The sequence below is a fragment of the Diadema setosum genome, chromosome 13, assembly GCF_964275005.1.
Source record: "Diadema setosum chromosome 13, eeDiaSeto1, whole genome shotgun sequence".
Lineage (NCBI taxonomy): Eukaryota > Metazoa > Echinodermata > Echinoidea > Diadematoida > Diadematidae > Diadema > Diadema setosum.
In genome coordinates, this window is record NC_092697.1 from 33,940,822 (window position 1) to 33,960,913 (window position 20,092).

The 20,092-nt window shown below is 38.1% G+C and overlaps 1 protein-coding gene across 1 annotated transcript in view; it reads left to right on the forward strand.

Annotated features, from left to right (window-relative positions):
* The window catches only part of LOC140236608 (uncharacterized), a 197,920-nt gene that overhangs the window by 166,670 nt on the left and 11,158 nt on the right, over nt 1–20,092 (forward strand). The window contains 8 exon segments of the mRNA XM_072316531.1: nt 969–1,144; nt 1,602–1,686; nt 2,381–2,457; nt 9,384–9,420; nt 11,397–11,494; nt 12,001–12,123; nt 16,732–16,932; nt 18,543–18,709. Of these exon segments, the coding sequence (XP_072172632.1) occupies nt 969–1,144; nt 1,602–1,686; nt 2,381–2,457; nt 9,384–9,420; nt 11,397–11,494; nt 12,001–12,123; nt 16,732–16,932; nt 18,543–18,709 (964 nt within the window).

Consider the following 20,092-nt stretch of genomic DNA (forward strand, 5'->3'; position numbering starts at 1 on the left):
GTGTTTACAATGGAAATGCAATGCTACGCTTTACAAACAAAATGCGAGTTTTGAGGTAAAAATCATTTATTACAAGATAATGAGATATCATCAAAGGGTAAGTGATATCATTCTGCTAGTCAACATAAGAGAGAGAGAATACACTGAACTGAATCGATTGCCGGTGATTGTTACAGCTGAGAGTGTGGGTGTGGGAACTGAGTTTATTGGAGAAACCGTTTGATTGTTCTATACAATTTGCGACTATTTATACTCTGTCCATTAAAGTAGTTCACTCGTCTGGTCCGGCCAGACTCGTATCTCCTAGGGGCTCTTTTGAAAGGGAAACCAAAGCCAAAACATAAATGTGGACAGGCTGAAAGCAGTAAAATTATTAGAACACATCAATGGAATTTTGAGCAAAATCCGACAATCTACTCAAAAGTTGGGAATTCATTAAGTGTTGGTGTCGTCATCTGCATGTGGATAAGGAAACTACTACACTTCATGACGTCATTATGGACAAAAATAGGTAGAAAATATAAAGAAATGACAGCAGATTTTCGCTTTTGTAGCATAGTGAAAGAGCACGTGACTTACCACTTTCAGAAAGCATAACATATCAGTAACAAGTGAACTGGATGTGCATTTTGCATGAAAAACAATTGTGTAATTGTGTGATTCTCGTAATATTATTGTCTTTATTGTTACACAAATTGACGTCATGAGCTGTATAGTTGTCTCCCTATCCAGCAATGACGGCACGAAACTTTAAAAATTCTCTTCTTTGTTTTTCAATCACGTTGTCCGATTTTTATCAAAACTTTAGACTGTAAACATTATGATTAGGCCTACCACGATGTATTCTACCAAATACTGCTTTCACTCACTTTCTATTTACATTGGGCTTCGGTTTCTTCTGACATGGTGGAGGCCTATGTAGTCTGACAGAAAATGCGCTGCATTATTCTTTTAAATTACTTTTTCAGCATTCAGTCTCAGCGACGGTCCTGACCTGTCCGTCGAAGGATCCCCATACGAGGAAGTCATTACTCCACCTAAAGAGGCTGGCGCAATAATTCATAGACCCATACTGGAGAGAAATTTGGCGAACTACGTCAAAGAAAATCTTGAATCTCCCGATGGCTTCGAGAAGGAGTTCAAGGTATTGAGACTAGGCCTATAGACGCTTTAAACGCTCACTCAGCTATAGCGTGAGTGCGCTGATTCAGTTCAAATTATGACTGCGAGCGTTTTGTTGTACTTTAATCATATGAATTTTCAAAACCGGCAAACAAGCAATCATTCTATGTAGTATTTACACATCTCCCACTTTTACATTATTTGATTTTCAGTTCTCAAACATTATAATTAAACGAATACTTATTTCCTGAACACTCGCTCTTTGAACGACAGCACGTTTCAACAGTATCTACACACGTGGACACATGTCAAGAAGTTTGAATTTAAATCCAGTTGATAAATAAGGCCACGCCATGGTATGTCCGTGTCATCTCTCCTATCGTTTTGCTGTACATTCTTGATTGTTTACGTGAAATCTCTTTTATTCTGTCAGCATAACTTTTAACGGTTGATGGATTCTCTGCATCTGTTCATTGCAGGATCTTTATAACGACGTGCATAGCAGCAGCACGGCATTCCTTCCACATAACAAAATGAAGAATCGCTACAACAACATAGTCACATGTAAGTCAATCACAAATCAAGTATTGAACAGTGGATACGATACAAAAGAACACATTGTTGAATTGGATTCCGTCGCACGCAATGTGGCCAAAATAAGTTTAGATGTTTAAACAAATTAGATATTTCCAAATAGTTGTTATGCTTATATTATTCAATTTATATCAGATGATATGGATGCATTTGGTGCTAGGTTAACGTTATCTACTTACAGGAACAAGCATGGCAGCAGGTGTCCATAGGACAACGTGTCTTTTTTTCTTTTTTTTTTGTCGTATACTTGTAGTTATCCTGAAATTATCAAGTTTTTACAAAGTTCACGTGAATTAGACCTACACCTGTATCTCTCCCTTTTTTCCCTCTTAGGGTTCTCATAACGACCAAGAAGTGTATACCGTTTCAAACATTAAAACGTAACCCCTAACATCGCTTGTACACTCTAAGAAATTAAATGGTAAATCAAAATTTTGAATGCTGTCATTCCTCTAAACTTTTATCAAATATTAAATTTAATACCCAAATGTTGAACTACCATTTAAGAAATGATAAATATAGCACTTTCAGTTTTAAATCTAACTTTTGGTTGGACTGTAAATTCAACATTTGCAAAAAGATCGGAGGAGCGACAACCTTTAGAATATTGATTTACTATGTCATTTTTAGGTTTGTTGTTGCTGATTTTTTTTTTTCTTTTTAGTCGAAGAGCATCGTGTAAAATTACACTCAAAATCCACCGAGCCGGTAGCAGATTACATCAACGCAACATTCATCGATGTAAGTATACATACATTTATGTGTTTCAAGTATGCTATTGAAAGATAACCAATTGTAAACTGTATTCTTTATTTAGCTCAAAGGCTAAGAAAAAAAAAATGTTATGATGTCATAGAAAAGCATGATATTTCTGAACGTACATTTTTCCGATAGCATATAGATGACATCATACTATAGAATGAACATCACCAATGCTGCGGTGAAGGATAGGGTTCGGGAAATCACGAGGCCTCCAAGTTCTTTTAATGTTCATTTTGTATTGACTTTTGTAGACTTTGTTCACATCTGATGATTCCCTCGTATGTTTTTTTTTTTAATAAGAACATTAAGTTTATTTCACTTCTGTTACATCTTAAAGAGAACGTTTGTTTTGTAACTCCAAATTATTTATTTTTGTCGTATGCAGTCTTTCGCACGTCTTCTGAACAGGATGTCCTGGGATAGCATTTATCAATCGGTCTTCTCACTGCATTCATTGCGAACAATTTCTCGGACCAAAAACCCCGTAGAAAATTCCTTTCAGAAACGTATTCTATTTCAATTTAATTTATCCCACCTCCCCCTCCCCCCCCCCCAAAAAAAAAAAAAAAAATATATATATTATTACAATGTACATCTGTGGCATTGCTGTTCGGTAAAATGTTGCCAAACAGCAGTGTTTTGTGTGTGTGTGTGTGTGTGTGTGTGTGTGAAGAATTTTGATATGTATAAAAGCTAATCACGAAAACCCTCTAACGTTCATGAACATGTGCACTGAAGCTGTTGTAAATCTCTTAAGACGCTATGTACTCGAAAGTTTGAAACAAAAGTAGTTATATTTTAATGGTCTCGCAGACTGACACACATTGCTCTACCTTGTTTTACAAGTTTCAAGTTTCAAGTTTCTTTATTTCACCAAACCAAAGAAGATATAAAAACAAACACATTCAACAACATTAGAATACAATAGCAAACATATCAGTTAAACAGTGTAAAAGGAATTGCTATGGTAGGCAGCCAAAAAGCAAATGTCCCTTATTTTCGGCTGACCTAAAACATTCATTACATTTCTGTTACCAATGTGTTCGAAGCAAGTAAAACATAGGAACAGGGCAAGACTAAGACATGACAATCAACATACAATGACAAAAACAGAATAGCTGATGTCTCATAACATAAAGGATAAAAACTACCCTTATGGAAAGAACACAGTTTTACCACACTATGTAACACAGTGTGCAACACAGTGTGGCACACAGTGTCGAACACAGTGTGGAACACAATGTGTAACACAGTGTCGAACACATGTGTTAAATATGTGTTTAATATGTGATTTTGGGACGTGTGGTAACACTGTGTATCTACCACAGTGTGAAACACAGCGTCACCACGCTGTGCAACATAGCGTTACCACATGGTCCAAAACACATATTAAATACACTGTGAATTAAACCACAGTCTCAGACACTGTGACCCAAGGGTTATAACCACATAGTCCATTACACTGTGGTAGTCACCACATAATCCACCACACTATGGTATTCACCACATAGTCTACCACACTGTGGCAGTCACCACATAGTCCACCACACTATGGTATTCACCACATAGTCTACCACACTGTGGCAGTCACCACATAGTCCACCACAGTACATTGTGATAGTCACCACATAGTCATCAGGGCCCTGTTTCATAAAGCTGTTCGTAAAGTTACGAACAACTTACGAGCAACTGGTGATCTGTTCTGATGTGCTAAACTTATAAGAATTTCCATAATTCAGCACAAGAACTGATCACCAGTCGCTCGTAAGTCATTCGTAACTTTACGAACTGCTTTATGAAACAGGGCCCAGGTATATCAATACATATGTCACTACGTAGTCATCAGGTGTATCAATATTTGTAATGCATGAAGGCACGGTTACTGACTAGATAACACTGTTATTGAATATGAAATTACCTTTTCATAACAAAATTTATGACATTGGGTATAACATAACATTATTAGACAATAGTTCAAATCATAATCATCATAAATACTTCGAATTTAGAAGTATATGAATTTTCTAAAATTTAGATTGCTTTTTATGAATATTCATGAGCTATGCAAAAATATGTACCACAGGAATACCACAGGAATACCACAGTGTTACCACAGGAATACCACAGGAATACCACAGAAAGACCACATGAAGTATTACATGCTGTACCTCAGCACTCCCACTTAATATGTAATACTATAGGAGTATAGGACAGGTTAAGCACTGCTTAAATCAATTGTCACAACTCACCATTAATGAGATTCTGGAATATGCGTTTTGTTTTGTTTTTGCTTTCTTTTTTTTTGTTTTATTCCAGTTGGTACTACTGTGTGGTACTGCTGTGTGGTATTGTCCTGTGATAGTCATGTAGTACAGCATGTCAAGAAAAAAAAAATCCACAAGAATATCCTGTGACATTTTTTTTTTTTTGTTGTAATTAAAGTGTACAAGAAAGCAGTTGTAAACACAGTTTGTATCCATACTACTGAATATTCTCGGCACACTACCAGAAGAAATTATTGTGTACAAGTAACAGACAATGAAGTGGCATTTGTACATGGTTTTGTGGTTTTGGAAGATGATAGTGATGCCTTTGCTCTCATTAAGTATGTAGAGCATGATGGCCCATTTGTAAAGAATAGAGACAGGGAGAGCCATGCTGATGCTGGACACATCAGAGTAGTGAAACGTGTGACCAATAGATTGTATGCAATACCTCCTGGTGAAGTCATAGGAAAGCATGTGATTTATGAGAGAAACAGGGAAGTTATAACATGTCACTTTTTGTTCTCTTTCCATAACTACAGATACTCCTAGTATTATATCATTTCTTGTGTTTGATGTTATGCATCCGTAAACAGTATTAACACAACATTAAATGCATGATTTATTCATCTGAAGGTTGGATAAATGACATGTTTTGGTCATATTCTCACATTAAATGAATCTGTTGTTCCATGCCAGTTTTTGAAATTTGAAAGGTATCAACTGAAATTAGAAAAATAAATAAATATTGAACATTTGCAACTACTGTGTACTTAAATTATGTTGTATATTGTCCAGCTATAAGTTATTGGTTTATTACATCACTGGATAATAAGACCAGATAAGTTGCTTTACAAACTTGATAAAAATCTCTGGGGAGTACATGTAGTGATGAGGTATATTCTTTTAATTTGATATATACATGTACATTTATTAATAAACTACAATACTTGAATCCTTTGACCACACTGGTAAAATGCTCCCCCCCCCCCACAAAATCAGAAATAGCCTGGTTTTATAGGGATTAACATGCCATGTGGTAGTACAAGATCTGAAATCCCATACTGACAATATTATAGCAAAGTTCAATATACACCACAATGTGGTAAACATGAGTCATTGTGTGTCAAAGTACTAGATGTTTAAAAAGATAGTTTACGCTTTTGATTGTGAATAACTGAAAACCCATGAAAATATAACTTTCCACAAATTTACACAGTAGGTAGCTAATATAGGCATACAATTTTGTTGTATGCTATTTCCTGCAATATTTTGAAACAGCACCCAACAAAATTGTGCGTTATTCAGCGGCTACCTACTGTGTAAATTTGAGGAAAGTTAATTTCATTATTTTTTCATTATTCAAAATAAAAAATGTAGTGTTTTTCCCCAAACATCTAGTATGCGGATATTATTGTGTTAAATCAATGATCTGAAATCCCACTGTGTAACATCATTATGGACACAGGGGTATATATACCACACTGTGTGCTCAGTATGCCAAGTATGTGGAGATGATGTAGGTGAATGATCTGAAACCCATAAAGTGACAACACCGAGCACAGGGTTTACACATAGTTCAATATATACCACACTGTGGTAAGCACAAGTCACAGTGTCCGGTATGCCAAGTCTGTGTGGATTATGTGGTAAATGAATGATCTGAAATCCCACAGTGTGGCAACACTATCAAAACAGAGTGTACACATAGTTAAAAATATACCACACTGTGTCAAACATGATTCACAGTGTGTTCAGTATGTCATCTATGTGGGGATTATGTGGTAAACCACTTAAACTGAAATACCAGACTGTGGTAGCATTATGAACACAGGGCTTACACATAGTTCGATACATACAACACTGTGGTATATGTGTACCACTCTGTGTTCAGTATGCCAATAATGTGGTACACTATGTGATCTCACATCCCACACCGTGACAACGCTGTGACCACATGGTTAGCACATTGTTTACACATAGTCAACTATGTGAACACACTGTCGTAACACTATACCACACTGTGGTATATGCGTACCACTCTGTTTTCAGTATGCCAATAATGTGGTACACTATGTGATCTCAAATCCCACACCGTGACAACGCTGTGACCACATGGTTAGCACAATGTTTACACATAGTCAACTATGTAAACACACTGGCGTAACACTATACCACTCTGTGGTATATGTGTGCCACTCTGTGTTCGGTATGCCAATTATGTGGTACACTATGTGATCTCAATTACCACACTGTGACAACGCTGTGACCACATGGTTAGCACATTGTTTACATATAGTCAACTATGTAAACACACTGTCGTAACACTATACCACACTGTGGTATATGTGTGCCACTCTGTGTTCGGTATGCCAATTATGTGTTACACTATGTGATCTCAACTACCACACTGTGACAACGCTGTGACCACATGGTTAACACATTGTTTACACATAGTCAACTATGTGAACACACTGTGGTAACACTGTGTTTGTTCCATAAGGGTAATACTCTTAACTAAAATGAATTTGGTTGTAATCATTGAGGAGACATTTATAACCTGATCTAAATATATTCAAAGAGTTAGCATTGCGTATTACAAAGGGGAGAGAATTCCACAGAATAGGACCAATGTAAAGAATAGATCGTTGATAAAAAGATGTACGAAATAAAGGCACGTGAAAATCACTCGCGGCTCGCGTATTGTAAGTATGAATTTGATTATTGTATGTGAAAAAGTCCAAGAGAGTTTTTGGTAATAAAAGATTCCTACATAAATACATAAAAATCCCCACTTGATATTTATACATATCAGTCAATTGCAATATTTTCAGGGATAAAAAAAAAAAAAAAGTGGTGGGGTATGGGCAAGATAAGAGGCATGGGAAATAATTCGTATTGCACGTTTTAAAGTACTAAAAGTCTTTGAATATGACATTCATGAGCATTACCGCAAACAGTTATACCATAATACAAATAAGGTAAAATTATAGCATTGTAAATTGATTTTAAAACAGACTTTGGGAGAAAACTAAGTTTGTACATTACACCAATATTTTTTGCTAATTTATTACAAATATGATTAGACCAATTTAACTTATTGTCTACAAAAACTCCAAGAAATTTCAGTGAAGAAGCTTGCATGATTTGATAACCACACATGTTAGTAGATACAGTGTCAATGTTACATTTTTTTCTTTGTAAATATCATAAAATTATTTTTTGATATATTAATTAATAATTTATTCACTCGTAGCCAACTTGTAACATATTGCAATTCCTTATTAAAAACCTCTTGTAAAGAATCCATATCATCATGAGACAAAAATATGCTTGTATCATCGGCAAATAAAATGCATTGTAAAATATTAGAAACATTTGGCAAATCATTTATATATAAAAGAAATAAAATAGGCCCAAGGATCGATCCTTGGGGCACTCCACATCTTATGTTTTTATATTCAGAAACATTCTTATCAATTGATACAAACTGCCTACGATTACTCAAATAACTTTTAAAAAGTTTTAAAATAACTCAACGAATACCATACTGACATAATTTAGCTAAAAGAATATTATGATCAAGCGTGTCAAATGCTTTGCTCAGGTCTGAAAATAAGCACAGTAAAATAACTATTTTTGCGCTGTCTGTTGCACAGATCACCTTATGAATGAAATCAATTTCAATAGATTTTTTTTTTTCAATAAGCACCAAGCACCACTGAATTTTTTTTTTCTATCACTGATATCCCCGTTGCTGTGTGGTTCTTGGTAACTAAAGCCCCGGTCACACAGCGCTTTACGCCTTAATCACGGCCAAAACCCGTCTAAAAGTGGTCTCCCGTGAAGCAGACGATGTTGTTCGCGTTGATGTCGAGTCTAAGACGAGCTACGGTCGATTTATAGACGTGGCAGGACGCGGAGAAAAATGGGAACGGCGTCGGACGCGGTAAAACGTTTTGAACTGCTAAAAATTTTACTCCGCGGACAACCACGGGTGGCACACGTGGTAAAGTCTTGCAACACACGTGAAACACAAGTGATAATCCGTGTTCCGGCAGTGATTAAAACTTGGGAAGACGGCGGTAAGACGCGAAAATTTAGCGGGCAGAGCACGGTCATCTGACGCATGTTACGCGTTGGTATCGCTGGAAATAGCGTGTGTTTAGCGGCTTATCGCTGACAAATTGATTTTTCCCCGTACATACACGTGGCTGGACGTGGTTAGCCGTGCTTAGGCAGTGCTTCAGCAGTGGAGCAGTGGAGCCATAACCCGTTAAAAGCACGGCCAAACCAAAATTGAAAAACAAAATACCACTTATACGACCACGTCCATCAGATTTGCATAACTTTTTGTACGTGATTTAGACGTGGAGTGCTGTGTGAACGGGGTATAAACTATATTGTGCTAATGGGGAGAGTGAAACGTATTGACAGCGACAATGACCTTCTGCACATGGAGGTAATGCTAACAGAGGAAGATACTACCATGTATGGGTATAAATGAGACCGTTAAGATCGTTGTCTTCATCACTGGTATCACTTTTATTTCTAGCATTACTAGTATGAGTATCATCATTATAGGTATTATCACCAACAAAGCAATGTCACTGTTTCAATCCATCGTGTGTGAATCTGCAGGGATACAGAAAAGATGAGGCATACATTGCAACACAAGGTAATGTAAACTATCTTCTTCAACAGATTTGGAATGGCAGTTATGAATAAAAACGATTTAAAAATTGTTGTTAAAATCATAGAATATTCTTATCATTTAAAAGGTAAGATTAATGTTTTCTAATATGTTTTTTTTTTTTTTTTTTGGGGGGGGGGAGGAGGGATTATTCACAAATGATACAATATTATATCACATACAATTTAACATCGAGGTAGAAAATGATATTTGCAGGCAAACAAACTTTTCGGAGAGAAACTTCGAACAGAATGGAAAATTCGGAACAGGTTACTCTCCACAAAACTCAATCTTATCAGACAGAGTATGTTTACCAATGTTGTTGTATGTAGCTTGAAAAGAAGAAAAAAAAAAACCAACTATTTGTTGAATACCCGCGTTAAAGATTTATCAATGTTTTTGTACATTTTCTCTCAAAGATTTGTCTTGATAATTTTGCCATGTTGAAATTTTAATCGTGTTATGAAATCATTCAGTACATTTGAATGAAAGGCATGCATACATACTTAATAAATCCAGTGATGAAGTAAGGACAAAAAAAAAAAAAAAAATGTGTGACATAGATTGAATTATCTGTGTTGTCAATGCCTCGGTCCCTTGCGGCGAACATCGCTTCAAACGCATTATGGGATCGCTCAAGGGACAAACTTCCACCGGGTTTTGGCTGCATTGTACATTCAGGTCACGTTCCGTTTTTGCCTAGGGATATTTTGTGTTGAAGAATTTTGTCTACCATGTGACCAGGACACTGAAGCCTTATAGTAGTGAAATATGATGTTCGTGACAGCAAATCAGTAAACTGTAGAAAGGCATGCGCAGACGATAATGGCGTTAAGGAACTGATACGCGCGGCAAACCGACCAACTGGAAGTGACAATGCTCCCGAGGAGTCCCAGGGTGCATAAGTGACAGGGCTTTGTTTATCTTTTTTAATGTTTTTTTTTTTTTTTTTTTTTTTTTTACGCATTGGCGATACCGAGAATTCCATTTGTGGCACTCAAATACATTTAATGTATTCAAAGTCAAACACTATATTCTTACAATCGATATCGGCATTTAGAAATATTAATCCAGTCATTGAAAGTCAGTTTGAAACAGGCAATAATCTATGAACACCAAAAGTCACTTATCAACATTTTTCTTTATTGAAGAATATTTCACTTTTTTTCTTTATCCACATTTCGGTTTATTTACAGGGGATACGAATTAGGGATAGTCTTACCTCCTCTTTCCTTTTATTTGGGGGGGGGGGTGCGTTAGATTTCAATGGTTGTGCATTCAAATCAGGAAGTTGCCCCATAGGAGCTTGCTTGGGTTTTTAATTTGATTTTGGGGAATGAGTTTGAAATTATAGATTCGTTCATGGATACATACAGTATGTATATCACAAAGTTCATGATTGTGTTATTTGCATGCGTGTTTTTGGTGTGCATTTCTCTCTTTTCGGGAATAAGGAACATACCTGCATTGTAGGAATCATTATTATACCATATATTTTCAAACATTATTCCCCTATCTTTCAATACTTATTCGCATATCTTTTTGTGAATAAGATTTGTTGTTTTCCTTTTTTTTTTTGGGGGGGGGAGGGGGACGGGCGCTTATTTGTACGGGTCGTTTAACCAAAAAATACAAAGACTATGATATGGGTACAACGAACCTCCAGAAATAGGAATCTTATTTTCATTCTAGAATTAACATACCTTCGGAATATCGATCTCTATCAGACCACATCTAATGCTTCTAGCAAAACTTTCTAGAACTTTTTCATTAGCAATACAACTTCTCTCTCTCTATCTATTCCCTTTACAAATTACATTGATGTATGTATAATCATATTATACAATATATCATTATTATACACTCGTGAGATGTGCGTTTGTGTATGTTTGTGTTGTGTATGTATCATTGACTTCCGAGTTATTAGGAAATAAACATATATTCATATCATTACTTCACAGCTCCAAACAATGCGTCTGTGAACGACTTCTGGCAGATGATTTACGAGCAGAATGTAGCTACAGTCGTGATGCTGACCAATCTTGTAGAAGATGATAAGGTACAACCAAAGTGACTTTACTTAATTTTACAATTACATGTTCCAAGAATATCATATCAACCCAAAAGTTTTGCACACTTTACCTGTTAGAAAAAAACCCCGGCAAAGGTATATCTAATGCAAAAGTGTATACCATTGTAGCATGGCCCTTAACCCCTTCAAAAACACAAAAGCGACAACACCAAAAACAAATACCGAATGCGCATATCTCTAGGAAACGGCTTATCGAGACCCGTGTCACCAACATCAGATTTGACGAAATTGTTTGCTGTTTATCTAAAATAGCATATACTCTTGTTTAATCCCCAAGCATGAAATGTCTTGTCTACCCCCTGAGCAGTATCTAAATAGAAATATGTCACATACATATTTGTTATTGTTTACAATTTAATCTCCTGAAGTAAAATTCGTATAATACGCACATTGGTTTTTTTCACATGCCTTTAAACCTATGGCGTTATGTCTTTTGAAATGTTTTATTATCTCTCGCACGCAAAATTTTCCAGGTTAGATGTTTTCAGTACTGGCCCGAAAGTAACGACAGACAGCAATACGGAAATTTTGTCGTGACATGTAACCTGGAACAGACGCAAGCAAGTTTCATCCACCGTCGACTGGAATTACGACTGGTATGGCTTGAAGTTACCAGTTCTAGTCTGGAATGACCTAACGGCTAAGTGAGCGATTTAAGAGCAGTTATGCAAGTGCTGCAAAATCTAACGGTGTCTTGTCAATGATCTAATTGAATTATTTCTGGGGAAGAAACGCGAACTTTAGATTCAATGGTCTAGGTAGGCTTTATTCCACAGACAGAATCACCTTCTTTATAGACAAAAAAGGTATGATTTTGTACAATCACGAGAACAAAGTGTCCCACAGTTTGTCAACGCAGTATCCACAATACTCATAATATTCGGCTGAGAGAAAACGCTCGAATTTTAGAGTGTGAAGATGATTTCCAAAACATTTTGGTGTAGTTTTGGGGGTGTGGGGGGGGGGGTTTCCACAAAGTGCTCACATAGTCATACACTGTGTCACACTGTCTGTTTGAAATGTTGAAACGCTCGATTTTAACAATGTGAAGAGATTTCATGCTGTTCACAATGCGTTTCCAAAGTGTTTCCCATTGTGTTTCACAGTGTGGGACACTGTTCTTTCCAGCAGTTTGCAAGGACATTGTGCTTGGAACCTTGTATGCATAGTGAAAAGATTTGTCTTTTCTCTTTTTTTTTCTGGGGAGAGGGGGACTACACATTGTACAAATTTGAGTACTTTATCTCACTCATAATTATCAGTGAAAGCTTCCAGCATGCCTTTACATTTAAACTAATAACTAAATTCTGTTGTGCTATTCTGTTTGACAATGTTTGATATTGTTGATAACAGAATAATTGTGACCCGCGACAACGGTTTCAGGCAAAAGTCGCAATAGCAAATTTCCTCCTAGGCGGGGTACAAAGATCTTTACCATTATTTTTGTCGATTTGGGTTTTTTGCAGAAATCGAATCTTTGATATGTTTTCTACATCTACACTAAATTTCGTAGCATAAGACTACGTTTTTCCTATCGAAAATGGAATTTTAAGCACCCTATGTTGGATCGCACTCGTCAGTTTCGAGCTTCTTTCGAACGCCGCGCCAATATCCCCAGCGTTGCTACGGCGCAAGGTCTCGCATGCGATTGGCTGGTGCGTCACGCACATTTACATAATTCGGCTTTCGGAGACACCAGTTGCAGCGTTTGGGTATGGGGAATGCTTTGTCCACGCGTGCATGTGATTACATGCTCCGTTGTTCTTGCTATAATGGTTTATACGCTGTAGTGCGTGCTCTTCGTTTGCCTTTCTATTCAAACTATTCTACCGCAATGTTCGACAGCGAAAGTGAAACAAATATCATGTACGTAATCGTGTGAAAAGAAAAAAAAAAACACAATAGTCTACTTGTACATGTAGTAAAAATTATGACAGCAGACTGACTCATGGGAAGGTAGATGAGAGGAAAGGAGAGGTCACATGAAACCAGTTATATCCAAATACTACACATCAAGATCGGACGAAACTAACGAGTCGTGTTTGTTTGTTTGTTTTAATATAATTAACACCACCAAACAAGGCAACATATGCACGGCTTGTAAAAGCAAAACAAACAGGAAGCGTGACCTTTGCCAGCACTGTCATTTATCTGTCTTCAAAAGGGTCGGCAATGATAAAATCAAATCAACAACAATGAAAACGCGATTTGTAAATGTGTGGATGCGCCACCCGCTCCTGTTACATGCGCATGGTCATGGCGTGTGGATGCCATTGCGTAATGCGTGCACCATACACATGTACACCATACGTGCAATTATCGTATCCGCCATCTTGAAAGACGTAATGGTAAAACAAACCCGAGCGAACCGCATTGTTTTTTGGCTCCATACGCTGAGCTGCTAGGAAGGATGCCCGGGAAATTTGACTCTCTCAGTGAGCCAATCAGAAGGCGATGTGGTTGCTAGAGGCGGAGCTTAACATCGATTGGCACCATTGTACGGATGGGTGATTCTCACCTCGCATCGCCGCTCGGAGATTGTCTTTGAGAAAGAGGTGAATCTTCAAAGCCCGTTTTCTCGCAATTTTGTCAGGCTAACAACTCAAAAAGTGCATTTTATTTCGCTTTCCATGCTCACTTATGGTGCCGAAGAATGCAAGTGTCTTATATCAATGCAAAGCTTAGGAAATGGGCAATGTGATTCAGTGAAAAAATGAATTTTCAAAATGCCCGACTTTTGCCTGAAACCGTTGTCGCCGGTCACAATTGCTTCGATCATCCGAATCACAGTATAACAAGCATAACGTTGTCATTTTTCAGATGTGATGTGTGGGTCATACCTACTCATCCAGTTGCACATTTTATATTACTGGAAAAAAAAAAAAACCCCAGCTACAATATTTCCTCGCTGCGTTTGCACGGTATATTCACAAGTGTTTACAGGGTGTTTCCCTTTCTTAAAGCAGAAATGTATAGAGAATCTAGAAATATGACAAGTTTGACATCTACGGAAAGCTAAGAAGCTAGTTAACAAAACTGGATATCTTTTAGACGATGTAACTCTACCCCCAAACTGTTGTTTAGATTGAAAAAAAAAAACACACACCCAAATTCCATGACCACGTAGCTCCGTTCGCTACAAGAAACATCGGATTTGAGCGACGTCACCAAATGTGTATTCATGAGCTGATTTGCCGTACGGCTATATACGAGACCCGCTCTGGCAAAACCCGAAACTTCTCGGCAAATGTGATTTCGCGCTACAGCCCGAAAAAGGTCAAAAAATGACTTACCTCAGGGACCAGATTGACATTTTGGTATTACGTTGTAGGGGAAATTTTCTAGTTTCTGATTGATATCAACAACATTTCGAAATACAACCGACAAAATGTGGAATTTTGAAGAGAAAAGTGGGGTGTCAATCTCAAAAGTTGGCCAAAATCTTACGTCTAAAGACCAAATCGCCTTCGCTTACGGCGAAAATGACTGTTCTTTTGGCGATCGTGTCTTAGATATTCTGCGTTGAACCCTGACACATTTGGTACCTACAGAAAGCTCTACCTCTGCTTATTCCAAATATGGTCATGGCATGATGTCATGCTACTCACTTTAATTCATAAATTCGTCTGAAACATGCGTAAGTTTATGCAAATCGTCTCCCAGACGCGTAAACAGTCTTGTTGCTTACCAGGGCACGTGATCGAAATACGTGTTCACGAATGGTCAACTGCGCCGAGGACCCCCTTGTTTACAAGCAACCTACATATTATACTATGGGGATCACTGCAGCAGCGGTGCATGCTTGCATGCAACACGTGTATCGTGACTGCTGCTCAGCACGGAAATGTTGCAGTTTCCCGCTTTGTTAGACTGTTTTTTTTTTAGCAAGTTGAGGTAGAAATTAGAATTTAAACCAACACACAAGAGAAAAAGAAGGTCACATTTATCTAACAAACCTTCATCATTCCATTTCGATGAAGAATCAAGCTGAAATCACGGCATCAAGGAATACCTCTTCACTGCCGATTCAGCTGGTACTGTTGTGCGTACACCTGATCACAACAATCGCGAATCTTGAGCTGATTACGGTAGGTTTTGTGCTTTTCAAACGTCGTATTTCCGTAAATTTATGGGTGTAAAGATGATTTCCAATCAATTACAGATCTTTGACTTAGTTACCATCCTTCATGAGTATGTAACATTACCTCAGCTATACGCAATCCCCCCCCCCCCCCACACACAATGATCGATTTATTGTGTCAATAATAACAGCAAATTGTGGCTGTACGAAGGAACAGCTAATCACGGCGATCGTGAATCTTGAGCTGACGATAGGTTTTGTGCTTTTAAAACTTTGTTTTTCCGTAAATTTACGGGTGAAAAAAGTGATTCAATGAACACAAACAAACAAACAATTTCACGACGTGAATGTATAGTTTTGGCGAAAAAATTATTCTAAATTGACAACAAATTACACACCAATTTCCTGAAAAGTGCACACAGTTTGCCTATACGTAAATCCCACTGGGTTGTATACACATTTGGTGACGTCACAGATTTGGCACTTTTCGTAGCCGCATCGACCTTTTTTTCCAATGCTCAAATTTGGTAAAAATAAAGATTCTTATATTCAAAGCAGAGACAACTTTATTGCATGATTTATGTCAGAAATTAATCAAAATAACATTAAATGATGGATAACAGTCAATTTATTTCCTATGAATTTCTTCTTAAAAACTGCCAAATTAACAGAGTTTTCACTATTGGTATTTGAGTTGCACATGGTGTGAAAGTATGTACGATTAAGTTATTGCATTCCTTAATGATAATACGCTGATACCTTTTTGATGGTCTGGTCTATTATAAACAAGTAATTCAGACTGCATTCAAATTTTCAATGTCAAGACCAAACATGCAAATAGCTCTGTAGTTCTATAGTTCTATAGTAAACAGCTTCTTTGCATGATCGGATATTGTTCGCTCACCAAAAATGAAGTGCCACACACACACACACACACAAAAAAAAAAAAAATCTCGAAAACAAACATTGCATATCAACATAATCAACAAAAAGACATGTTTCCTTTTTTTTTTTCGAGAGTCCCGATGGCTGGTTTATCTAACAGCATCGCCATTGCCCATGAATACAACAACCTGGCAATACTTTCTCTCATAAAAATTGCTTTCCATGTTATCACATCCAGCGAGACAGCGAAGAAGCTCGACGGGTGAGTCAATATCACTTCACGATCTGGCCGGACAAGGGAGAACCCGAATCCTCACAACCACTGATTGACTTCAGGAACGTCGTGAGAAACGCACACTCAGCCGATGCTAGCCCGCTTGTTGTTCACTGCAGGCAACAGCTCAGATATTTAAACATTTCAAACTATTTACTGGTTATCGTAATGATATGACATAGGATGTATGTGTGTATAGTTGTCTGCAGAATTATTCGTAGGCTTGATTACTTAAAGCAGAATACTAAAGGAAACGCATATTTTGTTGGATTATTTCCCCATTTCAAGCATAGAGCATGTTAAACACAGCGGCCTTTAATTCATCCATTCAGAAAATTGCGTTTTGGAGAACGGCTGCTTAGAAAAACTGTATCCTGAATCATGCTCAATCGGAAGATCCGTGGTTATTTTGGGGGCGTGTCCATGACGTCATGGGATGAAAGGCAAACCCGGAAGTATCACACAATAGCCTAAGCTTACCTATGTATGCTCTCGATGAGAGCGTGATGTCGAGGCTCATACTCCGAAATCCCAAGTTTTTTATCAGAATGTCACAAAAAAATGAAATAAAATTGTTTTCTACTTCAAGTCTCCTGTGAAATCACACATTTCCTCGTTTAAATAGAGTCTGTTACGTGTTATTTAGGCCACGAATACAGAAGCTGTCAGGCCTATGCCTGTACGATGGTGCTTCGTAGTCGATCAGTCACATGCATGCGCCCATCACCGGCCGCGTATGTCGCAGTGCAGTAGCCTCCGTGTATCAAAGAGCGGAGAAGCCTGAGCTTCGTACCTCTTTGGTACGTACAATGTATTATATCGGCAGTTCCTCGGTAGTACTACAACTGTGTACGCCATATAATAGCGAGTCAATTTTTTTCGCGAATCGGGACTTGCCAATAATTTCGCGAGTACTTAAATTCATGCTTGTGGAGTACACCACGGAAGGTGGAAATACATACGGAAAGAGAGTTAATATTTTCTCGTGTTTTTAAATTCGCAAAAAGCACCAGGTTCTCGAAATTGGCGAAAATAATAATAAAAAAAAAAACTCGCGAAACATTCGGCGTACGTGGATCGCTAATATAATGGCAATGCTAGATACCACGCAATCAATGCGCGGGCATCGGCTAAGTCGAAGTCTTGACTAGGCCGGCCGGCCTATCTGGTGATAAAATAAACGATACAGAGCACTGCGATTTTCATCGATAGTGATAAAACTTTGATGGACTCGGTGAAGTAATGAATGGATCGTGCAGTACCTAGCTCTTGCTAGATAGAATGCTGATGAGCTGTGAACGGGAGTACGGAGAGAGTTAGCCCGACCAGACGCTGTAAGTACGCTGTGCGAATACCTGTCGCGACGTACCTAGTACAGCGACTGGGCTGTGTATAGTTAGGAGCGAGTGTGATGTGATTGATAATACGTAGCCCGACCTGGGTCCCGTTGCATAAAACTTTTTTAGCAACCTTAAAAAATTCAGGTTGGGATTTGCCCAACCTGAATTTTTTAAGGTTGCTAACATAAGAATGTAAAATCCGTTGCATAAAAACTCTGGTTGGGTGCTTCCAACCGGAATTTTGTGATTTCAACCGGAAAAAAATCCGGTTGGAGTTTTATGCAACGGGCCCCAGACGCTGCGCTATTTACAGCGACTGGGCTGTGTTCAGTTAGGCCTACTACTGCTCTGAAGTACGAGATCAAGTCAGCACTAAGCTCGGTTCATTTTCAGTTCAGAATAAAAGAAAAACTCTTACCCATCTAAATTTTGAAGTCTACCTGGCATTGGTCCTGCGTCACCAACATTGTCCCCTGGCCTGATGTGTGGCAAGGGCTCGTACTGCCAATCTCCACTAAGTCCGTCCGCTTCAACCGGACCGCCCTGGGCCTCCCCACTAGCTCGCCCGTAGCGTCTCCCTCCTGCGCCCCGCCGTGCGGCTCGTCAGCAACATCTATCTCTCCAACTTCACCAGGGTCATCATCACTAGTTTCATCATCGTTATCATCACTAGTGTGTACTGTATCACTCAGTTCATCATCGCTCCCACATTCAAATTCCACCAAGAAATCATCCTGATCATCACTGCATGGCCTTAACGTACGATGTCGTGCATTATCGAAAAACAAACTTTGTATGCAAATACTATATCTACAACAACTTGTATTCTACAATGCATGCATTATGCGCGCGGGGGCCTGCGGCGCTCGAGACCTTGCGCGATTCCGTTCATCCCATGACGTCATCGGCAAAGCCTCGAAATTTACGCTGTGACCTAGATTTCAGGGGGGTGACAGGTGTAAATTTTCAAAATCCTCTAACTCCACTTCAAAAAGGCCATTTTGAACGATGTAAACGACAAATTGTTCTATGTGTCCCACTCTTTCACTTCATATATAATTCTATTTCTTTAGTATCCCCCTTTAAAGTGTGTGTGTGTGTTTTTTCTGATTATGGGAATTGTGGAATGCTCGTACGTCGGTGTGACTTTGGTGTATTTGGTTGGCAACTACCAATTAAAGTGAATTTGGATATGACTTCATTGGCATAACAATTGAAACATTGTGATTTCCAGATATGTGGCTGAAATGTAAGAATTCTCGCTGGGAACATGGTAAAGTCACGTGTACTAAATTATGGTATCACAAACAAATGGCTTGTGATCAATAATTGATTATTAATGTCCAAATTGGGATAAAGTCTGTAAAGCCTTTGAAATTAATATCTTTGCACTTCTTTTGTTATGCGAATGAGATGAAAATGCAGATGAAAATGCACAGATTTCAACATGACAGTGTAATGCATCAAACCCATGCCTTAGTGCCACCGTAGATCAATCAGAGAATAATAGTCAGGCGAAACATGCATATTTATTATGTACTAAGTTCATGAAGATGGCACGAGCCATTTCCAAGATATGGAAAAAGAGAGACGTAAAATTTTAGCATTTTAACTCGACCTTTGACCTTTGAACTTTGAGCTCATGCCCCAAAATATAACTCTGTAGAGAATAATTACCTGGTAAGACAAGTGTACACTATGCTTCTCGAAAAATACCCTGTGGTATTGCAGAGATAAATCATTGGAAAATACTGAAATTTAAGAACTGGACCTTGACCTTTGCCCTTTGAACTTCAGCGTGTGCAACCAAAAGCTGATGGGCACTATATCTTCCACTCATGCATTCATTATGTCAAGTTTCATTCGAATACCTCGAACGGTTTTTCAGTTATGCTGCAAAACAAATCGATTAGGAACGGACGGACCGACCACGCGAAAACATGTCTCCGGTGACTTCGTGGCGGATTCGTTAAGTGTAAACACAG